This window comes from Centroberyx affinis, unplaced genomic scaffold (assembly GCF_046629955.1).
Source record: "Centroberyx affinis isolate AG114_WGS23_722 - 3 ecotype Tasmania unplaced genomic scaffold, CSIRO-AGI_Caff_v1 ptg000031l_1, whole genome shotgun sequence".
Taxonomy (NCBI): domain Eukaryota; kingdom Metazoa; phylum Chordata; class Actinopteri; order Beryciformes; family Berycidae; genus Centroberyx; species Centroberyx affinis.
Genome location: NW_027278745.1, coordinates 157,419 through 168,097, shown reverse-complemented (window position 1 = coordinate 168,097; position 10,679 = coordinate 157,419). Strand labels below are relative to the sequence as shown.

The 10,679-nt window shown below is 44.9% G+C and overlaps 1 protein-coding gene across 1 annotated transcript in view; it reads right to left on the bottom strand.

Moving 5' to 3' along the window:
- Nucleotides 1-199: 199 nt before the first annotated feature.
- The window catches only part of ets1 (v-ets avian erythroblastosis virus E26 oncogene homolog 1), a gene marked incomplete at its 3' end in the record, with an annotated part of 33,433 nt that continues 22,953 nt past the window's right edge, over nucleotides 200-10,679 (bottom strand). The window contains exons 4-8 of the mRNA XM_071515806.1: nucleotides 4,890-5,009; nucleotides 3,621-3,821; nucleotides 3,127-3,204; nucleotides 2,216-2,461; nucleotides 200-460 (exon numbers count right to left, since the gene is read on the bottom strand). Of these exons, the coding sequence (XP_071371907.1) occupies nucleotides 200-460; nucleotides 2,216-2,461; nucleotides 3,127-3,204; nucleotides 3,621-3,821; nucleotides 4,890-5,009 (906 nt within the window). The remainder of the gene's footprint in view (nucleotides 461-2,215; nucleotides 2,462-3,126; nucleotides 3,205-3,620; nucleotides 3,822-4,889; nucleotides 5,010-10,679) is intronic.

Below are 10,679 nucleotides of genomic sequence, written 5' to 3'. Positions count from 1 at the left end.
ATCTTGTTTGTATTGTTCTGCAGGAATTAGATTTTTAATTGACTGAAGCATATGACTACTCATGCAAATCCCTAGTTTATATTTAGGTATTTAGATAATTGTATGTATTGATATATTTCTACTTAGATGTAGTTGTGCAGACAAAATGTTTATTCATGAGTGCTAACCTACATTTTCTACATACTGCTAGACATCTCACCTGTGTATCCTGCGAGTGCGGCAGCTGGAATGACGGGTTTGTCCTTGCTGAGGTCTGAGCGCTCCCTCACATAGTCTTTGAAGGTGCCCTTGGGCTTGTGGCCATGCAGGGCACTGGGGTAGTCCTCCGAGTCGAAGCTGTCATAGGAGGGCACCCGCTGTAGGCTGCTGAACGAAGACTGGCTGCTCCACGACTGGGTCAATCGGTCGCAGCTCTCGAAGCTCTCAATGCTCTCAAAGGAGTCCTGGCCGCCCAGCTTACCTGGGAGGGAGGAGGGAGAGAGGGAAGGGAAAATGGACGGATGGAGATAGAAAGAGAGGAAGAGACAGAGAGAGAGAGAGGGGGGGGGGGGGGGGGACTGTTAGAATGACTCTAAGTGTAATTTGAAAGAGCTAAGGCAATTCATAAAAGCTCTTTAATAAAGCCGGGCAAATTAAGTATGACCTCCTTAAGATGTTTTTCCTGAGAGAAACATGTTCATTTCTAAGAATGTAGCGATTTCTCACTGTATTGGTAATAGAAAAATAGGAAAATGATTCTGCACCCTGCAAATAAAAGGCTAGGACAAAAAAACAAGTGCCCAACATAAAGGTGCGAATGAAAAATAAATATATATATATATATATGTAAAAGAACTAGGGAGCAAAGTTTCAGCTACATGCTTTCATCAGTGCTTTCTAGTCTACAATAAGTTTATTCTTACAACTAATTATTTTGAGTCTGTAAAGAGACTTGAATGTATGAGAATGTAAATTGTTTTAAGCTTTCTTTAGCCTTTGACTATGGAACAATATTTATGACTGTAACATATACAAATCATTAACTGTATATAATGTTCCCTCTCACTAAGCTTTATTGTGTTGTATGGTGCAACATCTCTCTCCATTTCATAGTTCATTTCACTTGCACAACTGCCATTTGGATGTGGCTCTAAATGGAAGACAATCACACAAATCGTCTTGCTATTTTTGGCCTTGGGAAAGATAAGAGGAGTCTTTCAATTGAGAGCCATTAACGAATGACAGATAATGCAGCCCCTCGATTGATGCTGAAATCTTCAATTGCCGAAATTGAAGCCACATGTGGATATCGGCGGTGCCACAAATACTTTCCCACGTTGGGAGAGCATAATGCAATGCTCCAGAGCTTGGAATTTATGATGCACGAGGATTGGACCTCATACCTAGCGGGCAAATGCTCAAGGCACTGGAAGGAGGCCTGTACAGTGCAACCTCATGGTACACACTATTCATTTGTACAGCTGGGAGTTTGTGAGAAGAAAATCCGAGCTTTACGGCTATATAACGTAAACCATGCTGCCAATTCCTGTCTAAACTATCGCGGGGGAAGAAAACAACCCTGTGCAAACAGTTTCATGAGAAAGCCCCACGCTAGTCGACTGGGGTTGACACCTCTATGTTCTTACCCAGAACCTCGAGACTGAGTCGAGGAAAAGAGGCTGAGAGACAGAAAAAAAAAACACAGGCTTGTTCTTGAAGGTTACACCACTTGAGCTGTTTTACATAGAGGACAGATGGCTAGAAGAGAATACGCTGTGGCTTTGTTCGTGTTTCACTCTGACAAAAACAATTGAGTTTTCTTTTTTTCCCAACCCAATCTAGAGAGCATGAGGCGGGTTTGCTTGAACCACAAACCGACCAGAGGGCCTGCTTTTCTTCTCTCCTAATACACTCACACTGATGTGGCATGACAAGATTTTGGTAGCATCAGCACAATCACACACACACACACACACACGCACACAAACACACACACACACTTATGTCGACACACACACAAACGCATGCACACAAACACATGCATGCACACACACTTTCCAAGCACTCAATCCACACAATGAAGTTGAATGCTGTTGAATATTTCTGTTGAATGCAAGAGAAATATGGTCCAGCTACCTAACAGCACTGCTTCTCTAAACAATGCCCATGCTGTAAATTCTGACTGATGTCAACTCATTTAAAATGAACCCAATATCTAGTGTGTGTGACTCCTCACCTCTGCTGATGCGTCCCACACACATGTTGTCGGGGGACACTACCTCCTGCTTCACAGTGAAGTAGTCCCCCTGCAGGGGGTTGAGGGGCGTGTCCCGCAGGATGACATTAGGGTATTCGCTCTCGTACTTGAGCGTCAGCAGGTCCTCTGAGCTGATGGGGTGAAGCGTCTGGTACGACTCTGTGATGAAGCCAGGCTCTGAGTATTCAGACGGAGGGACACACTGAGCATGCTCGATGCCATAGCCTGGAGAAACAAAGGGGAAGCAAGCGTAGAGAGAAAGCGGAAAGGGAAAGAAAGGAACAAAACAGAGGAAGAAATAAAATAGAAGTTTAGAAGATGGAGGGAATGGAATGTTGCAATATGTTGCCACTTCATAAGATCAAACAATCTCATGATAACTTGTTTATCCATCTTGTGCTGAACTGCTACCCAGTGTATGAATAGCTCATAACCATCACAGCCTTGAAAGCCGTGTACTTTCAAGCAATGATAGTAATTAAAATAGACATTTATACCCAACTTAAGCAAACCTTTCTATGATGCCATATTGATACCTATGATGTTGGGCTAATAATCACCTAGCAGCACATTTGACAGGTGTTAACATGAATAAATGGGCATAAATTCATCACTGCATAACAAGTGGATGCACTGGCTGCTCTGTGCTGTGCTGCTCTGTTTTGTTGGCTTTCACTGAGCAACCACATCAAAGAAAATGTTCTGTCCAGTGCAATGAAAGACAAAAATTTTTTATGACTCTAAATCTGAACACTCTTTTATTCGCAACGCTGACCCACTCCTCTCATGACAGCTCCTCTCATAACAACTTTGCACTGACAATTATATTTGAGGTATTTAGCTGATGCTCTTATGCAGAGCGACTTGCAACGAGTGTAATGAGTACTTACTGACAAAGTAGTCTGAGGTATAACGGGATTCCTGGAAGTTGGAGGTCAGTCCATTGACGGGGTAATGCTTTGTATCTTCTTCATGAAAAATAGATAGGAATGAGTGTCGGTGACCTCGTCATTGATTTCATGTATCATGTAACTGCATCCAGCATTATCAAAAATTAATGACCTGAGCTAAATTGTGTCTTCCTGTTTGGCTCCTGTTACTATAGCAAATGCCAGCAGCATTCTAAATTGGCCCACGCAGTGACATTACACTGCATGGTGAAGTGTTTCTGTAGAATCACCATGGAGTGTGGCGGTGGCTCAGCGAGCTAAGGTGCATTCCACATACTGGTGATATTGCGTGTTCGAATGCAGATTAGATCTCTCTCTCTCTCCCTCTCTCTCTACCGTACACTATCTTATAAAACCCAGAAATGCCATAAACAATTATCAGAAAAATCAACACATACGCTTGCATCACTGCCACTAGATCAATGTAGGCTTACCTTTCTGAAGCATCTCTAAATGTTCCCAAAGGATGTCGCCCACAAAGTCAGGTGCCAAGTCCAGGAAGCGCTCCTTCCCCAGCGCGCACAGACTGGCCCCGTTCATACGGAACTTGTGGAAGTCCACGTTCTTCAGACTGAACTCGTTCACTGTCCACGTTAGCCACTCGGCCACATGGCTTTCTGTCCACTGTCTGGGATCTGAATGGTATCAGAATTAGAGATTGTTATATTCAGTGTTTATATACAGTATTTATGCCATTTGGTGGATGATTTTGTCTAACTGTGCCCTTCATTAAAGTGCATTTATTTGTATCATGCATGGCTCCAGTGGGAATCAAACCCCAAACCCAGGCAATCTCAGTGGCATTCTCTACATGCTGAGGTGCATATATGTATTCATTGGGTCACATGATTTTTAAGTGTTGCTTTTGTAAATTAACATGCAATCTGTCTGCATGCTTTGTCTGTTTTTATTTACACAACTTTCTTATGTGTGTTGCTGACTAAAGACAATCCCCCTGTCTTGTTTACAGACTGTTTAGTAGTACCAAGAAACATTCCTCCCAACCTGTGACTGATATGCCAATAAAGTTTGAATCTTCAATATTCAGGTTACTGTTCTAGAACTATGAACTTCAGAACACATTATGCTCTATTTTGACTATGGGAAAACCCAAATCTTCAGTTATGCAGCCAACCTTAACACTCCATGCACGTTCACACTGTCTCTGTGGTCAGTGTATCTGCCCATAAAAAAACTATCAAAGGCAAAGCAGGGAACAAGTGGTGGATGTAAACATAGTAGTGGTACAGACAAGCTAAAAGCAGGGTTTTCACATATAATGCGACTACATACACAAATAGAGGAAGCCCTGCTATTTCCATGCAGCCCATGGAGGCTCTGTGGTCAGCCTCGATTTAGGAGCGTAACTCATTATTTTCACTGTCTGTCTCTGCGTCTAGATTCTCTGGATCCTGCAGTCAGGCAGTCTGCCTGGACTAAAATGTATGTAATGTAAGGCCGTTCCTGAAATAAGTGGGTGTCTCCTGGTTTTCAATGAATCCTCCCTGAGAGACGCCTTCACTGAACGTTATACAGCAGGCTATAATGTGAAATGATCTCATGAATGTGCATGTGTAATGTGACAGCTTGATCTGAAGGCTCATGCTTTACGACAGGGGAAAACTGGGATAAGAAGTGATTTTCCCAACTAAAGAGCTGATGGGAATGATGGGGATACCTAAACGAGCAGCTAACAGTCTTACCTTTGGGAATACCCAGCCGCTGCTGTTCCTTTGTGAAGCCACTGAAGGTGGCCTTCAGGGCCTGGGACATCATCTCTTTACTTCCTGGAGTGAGCAGTGGCACGTCGCCACACTCCAGATCTGTCAATCACAAATGAGAGAGAAGGAGAGAAAGAGCCTTTATTATTTCCTTTTGTATATTTAATAATGTTACCCTTATTATTATTATTATTATTATTATTATTATTATTATTATTATTATATTCTGTTTTATCAGGTATTATATTACTTACATACCATTATTATATATCACTATTATTATTGACAACCAAACCTTTGGCAATATATCCCGCATTGCATTTCATGCCGATAATGCTTACTGAATGGAAAATTGAATTGAGAGACAGAGAGACGGCGAGGCGGAGACAGAGAGTAAGAGCGAGACCTGTTAATGCTTGTGGTGTAGCTATGCGCGCGCACAAACATACAAACACAATCAACACAGTTGTATCCGACCGTGATCAACAACTTGGCTCAACAATTACATCCCGTCTAGACAGACACCGTCTCGGAATCAGATCCAATCTATCTAAACAGCAGCTGTCGCACTGTCGGATCCAATCTTTTAAACGCAATGGTCACATTGCAAATGCACTGTTTTCTCACAAGGATACATGCACACGCCTCCTTCCTCGTTATATCGAAGACAGTGTTTGTAAATAATGCTCAGCATTTGTTTTAACCAGCATTTAATGCAAAATGAGTGGGGTTTGCTGCATCAGGACAGTTTAGAAAGTGTGAGGTAAGCTGTCAATTTAACAGTCAAATACTTTCTCATGATTGTCTAAACTTCCTGGAATCTCCAGCATTGTCCTATGTGGCAAATCCTACTCATCTGGTACTCCAACCAGGTTAAAAACAAACACAAAGAATTATTTGCAAATACTTTCTGACCCTGGTCTGGAACTCAACCTCCTCCCCCTCCCCAAACACACACACACACACACACACACACACACACACACACACACATCCTGGGTGGGAGAGTAGTGACTGGTGCCCATCAGTGACACATTGACCCCTACCAGCCCTCCTACCATGCTGCCCCTACACAGTGGGCCCACTGTCACCGGACCCAGCGTGGGGTCAAACACTCTTGGGGTCAAGGGTCAAGGGATGAGGTGATGATGTCACCGGGGCTGTTGGCGGGTTGTTTGGCGAGTCGGGGGTGGCCTGTCTCGAGGGTCCCGAACACACAGAGGGCTCACTGTTCTCCGCTCACAGCCAGTGGGCACCCAGTGGGAAACAGAGCTCCCTTTGATGACTTTAAACAGTGCCTGATGACTTGCGCTCATCTAATTAGATTGACCAGGCTACTGAAGGGTGGGATAAGGGGGTGAAGCAGTGGGGCTGATGAGGGGGAGGAGGGGAAAACCCCCCCCCCGGGCCACTAACACTAGAATAGATTCCTAAAAACTACTCCGTGCAAGACTCAGAAAATGACATGTAAATAGAAACAAAGAGGGGCCTATAGAGTCCCAATTAACTGTCGCTCCTTTGTCACTGAATTTGCACAGTGGCCACACTGATTTACAAAACAAAGACAGACATAAATCAAAAGCTATTAGAGTCCCCAACATGACACGGTGACATCATCTTGCCTAATCGGCTTGGTGCGTACAAGATGCCCACAACAGGGCATCTTGGGGGCTCGGCGTGATAAGGCGCATGCCATGTATTCATACAGCCGAGGGTTCAAATCAGACTTAAGATCTTTGCTGCACGTCTTCCCCTCTCTCTCATCTTTCCTGTCATTCTCCACTGCACATTAATTAAAGCAGAACTATCATTAAAAAACAGATCACAAGAGGCCTGGCCTGGAAGCAAACTGGTGATGAGTTGAGTTTAAAAGTTGTGTCACTCGCAGCTCCACTCGTTGAACCCAGATGTTCTGGCATCTCCACAGGCTGGCGGTTTGATCTGCCAGCAGTACAGTGGGGCAACATACAGTTCATGCCTGTTTTCACCGCTCACTGACGTCTCGACCCCGTCTGGAATGCGCAGCAGCTGTCCCTCCTTCGCCCATGTAACCGATGTCTGTCTGGCTGTTTGCAAAATTAGGTCTCTCAGATTCTTTTTTTCTCTGTCTTCCACTCTTTTTTTCCTTCCTCTCCCTAAAAAGAGAGGGACCAGGCAAGAGACCAGGGAGAGACAAGAAACAAGGGCAGACAAGAACTCATTGCCTCTCCGTGTGATTCAATTAGCTCTCTCTCTCTCTCTCTCCACTATTATTTTAAAGGTTTGATCATTTTGAAGAGCCTTACTGGGTCTCAAACAGCGATTCAATTATGTCAGGCAGTTTTGGTAAAAAAGTCTGTGCTGTTCATATTATAGTCAACAAACAACAATTTATTAATTCTGCTCGATACTGAAAGTGAGGTAGAGGAGCTTAGAATAAACACTTTTTTTTACAGTCTCACATATGACCTCAGTAAAACTATTGTCAGACACTGTTGTCAGACAGTGCTCTTATAGTACACATCAAAATAAACCCAGCAGTTTCATAATGGAAATAAGACCTGAGCAAGCTGTCTTTGTGTACACTTTGCCTCCGACAGCAGAGTTGTCTCGGCCTCTGCTGAGCTCATTTGTCTTTTAAGTAGTGTTCGATAGTGCAAAACCTTAAGTGTTGCAAACGGTTGCAAACTGAGATGGGGCCGGGGCTCAGACAGTCTGGCCTTTGATGTGAAGGCAAAGGCGAAATGTGGCGGTTTATTTAAGATGGATCGGGTGGAGTTTGTCTGCACTTTCAAACCGTTTGCGCCTCTCCCTCCCCATCGCTTTCATCAACCTGCCCCAGCCTGTACTTGCTCACACAGACTTGAACCTGCTTTAGCACTAAATCCCCCATCAAAGACACTCAGCACCCCATGGCCTGCAAACTTGCATAACACACTCCGGAGCGATATGTGAGCCCTGCTTATACAGTGAACTAAATTGCAATTTGTTTGATTTCTCTTTTAATTTAAATTGTTTGTTTTCCTTGTTTTAAGTGTCAGAACCAGTTGTGTACTTTTGCTTGCTCTGTAAAGCAATTTGTCACAAAAAGCAAGAAAAATGTCTTGTAATTTTGGAAAATTAGATCGTAGTGCCGTTTCCATTTCTACAAAAACAAATTGCAATCTCAACCAAACACTGTAGTCTACTTTCTTGATAGTTCTATGGTATTTATGCATGTGTGCTGATTTGTTATGTGTCTTTGGACACTGAATTAAATAATAATAAATAATACTTTAATTTAAAAGCATGTGAAGTCGATGACACTACTGTGTAAAATGACCACCACCAGACCTAATGATGATACCAGCTGTAGTGCACAGAGTAGTCATATCTCCATGGCGAATGATCCCTATGAAAGTTATCTGCGGGAGAGCTAATGTACAGTGTGCATCCATTAGTGAGAGAGGCTAGCTTGGATCCAGACAATCTCTAGTAAATGATGAAGTCCTGATAGGATTTCAATGCCTGCGAGTCCCATTAGCTACAGCACAGTCAGTATGTACTGAGAGTTAGAGCATCCGCAAGTCATCGTCTTCCACATTAGACAGTGTGGGCTCGTCCGCAAAATGAGTCCCATCCATTTAGCCCAGAAAGAGTGGGAGTGGGTGTAAATCACAAGGAAGATTATGGCATTCGCATTTCACTAACAAGGCTTAGAAACAAAAAGAATGTCTGCAGTGAAAAGCATGAAAATGAAACCAATTGCTTCTAATGACGTATAGTGGGAATAATCAATCTATCTATTCTAAGAATCACTGATGAAGTGAGACTGATGTGTCGTCTAGATGTACAGTAAAAGGTATTGATCAGCCACTCCCCTTGCTATCATATGAGTAATGGACATGAGTGGTGTGCTGAGTGCGACGATGATATTTTCCCCCTGGGATTCTCACTGAGAGACTGTGTGCGTCTTCACTGCCCTGCCGTCGCAACCATCCCCCCACCCAACCTTAGGCAAAGGTTCAGCTCTGCACCTTGGGCATCCGGGTAGGTGGGGGGGGCGTTAAACTGACAAACACATGCGCACACACATACACACACAAACCAAATTAGCAGGCTCTTCTTCGCCTGTGCGCCAGAGCGAGGGCGTGAAATTGGGATTTTTGAGGTCCGTAGGAACGGCGGGGCCGGGACAGGCAGGGCTGGGCAGGGCAGCGCAGGGCCGGGTTAAGTTAGCAAGGGAGCATCTAGCGTGGGTGAGGGGTGACTGAGTAGGGGGATGAGTCATCGGCCTGTAATATGAGTCCATCACAGGACAAGAGAACGGTGGGCGGGGGGTGGGGGGGAGGCGGTGTAGAAAGAGAGAGAGAGAGGGAGAGAGAGAGAGAGAGAGATACAAATGAATGGGAGGTCTCATAAAGCTCCCTCTCTTCTCGCCGTCTCTGGAGTGACATCACAGTGGGATCAGTGCCATCTCCCAGCCTCTGGCAGAGACTCGCTTCATTCATAAAGCCTGAACTGCTGCCTCCGCTCAGAATGATGCAATGATACAAGCAGAGCAGAGCACCAGACCCAACAAATAGGATACAATATGCTTTCTATCAGGCGATCCAGCTATAAATAGTCCTATGGAGTTTCGCCTGTGTGCGGGTGTCAGGGAAAATGGGTGGGTTTGTGATTAAAATGAAGACGGCATCTAAGGGGCTATTCAAAGCCGGAGGTCTTGAAAAGTTAAATACTTTCGGGTCATAAGTGCTGATGTATTTATCTGAATGCCAACACATCTGGCAATTCATGTCTCTCTCTCTACCTCTCTGCAGCAGAGTGCATGGGAGGGCTTTATTTATCAATGCAAGAGTCCATTTCCTGTGGCTAAGTTGCCACTTCCTGCGGGGAAGTGAGGTGAGTTGTGGGTTGAGGTAAGGGTCAGACATTTCATATCCACCGCTGAGGCATCGTACTCTGACTGAATATTCCTACATGCATATAGGTACATATCCGTGGGGTCACAACAAGGTGTGTGGAGAAGGGGAGGGGGGTCTTGGCTAGTTTCCAGGGAGTTATAATTGGCCCTTTAAGCCAGAGCAGTCTACCCACAAGGAACCAGAGGTGACGGTGGTATCTGAGAGAGCCTTTGATGGAGATCCCTATCTGGCCCCCTGGTCTGAGAACGCAGGGTCATAAACCCTACCAACATGAAGGGGAACCATTCAGCGCCACAGGGTGATAAAGTGGTGGCTGGGGGCTGCAGTGAAGGAGGAGGAGGAGGAGGGGGCGGCAGTCTGGTCTTGAGAGGGCTGCTTGTTCAGCCAGCCGCTTCGCTGTTTAGATTTCCATCTCAATGCCAAGGACCAGGAATAGAAGCGGCGGCCGTGTTCAAACCAGACTGAAGAAGCCAGGCCAGACTAGACCCAGACCAGAACCGGGCCCGCTCCAAACCGAGAGAGCGTTAAACGACAGTTCAATGCACAGGCCAGGCCTAGCCCACCGTCCTGTACAACAGTGCTGAAACACTTGCTTTATTCTTAGGCCTCCACCGCTGTCTTTTGGCCGCCCTCTCGAAGCACAAGCCTGTGGTGGTGTAAGTGGCTGTATGGGGCAAGGCCACTACTGCTGACAACTGTCTTTGGCCATGAAACCAAAGAGTTCTCCAGGATCATCACCACCACAGACACACAGGCTACTGAAGTAGACAGTAAGTGAGACTAATGCCCCATAGATGCCTTTTCGCTTTCTTTCTGCCACTCTCTCCATCTCTGAAATTGTATTAGCTTATGATGTGAAAGTGCATTAACTCTTCTATATTGTTTA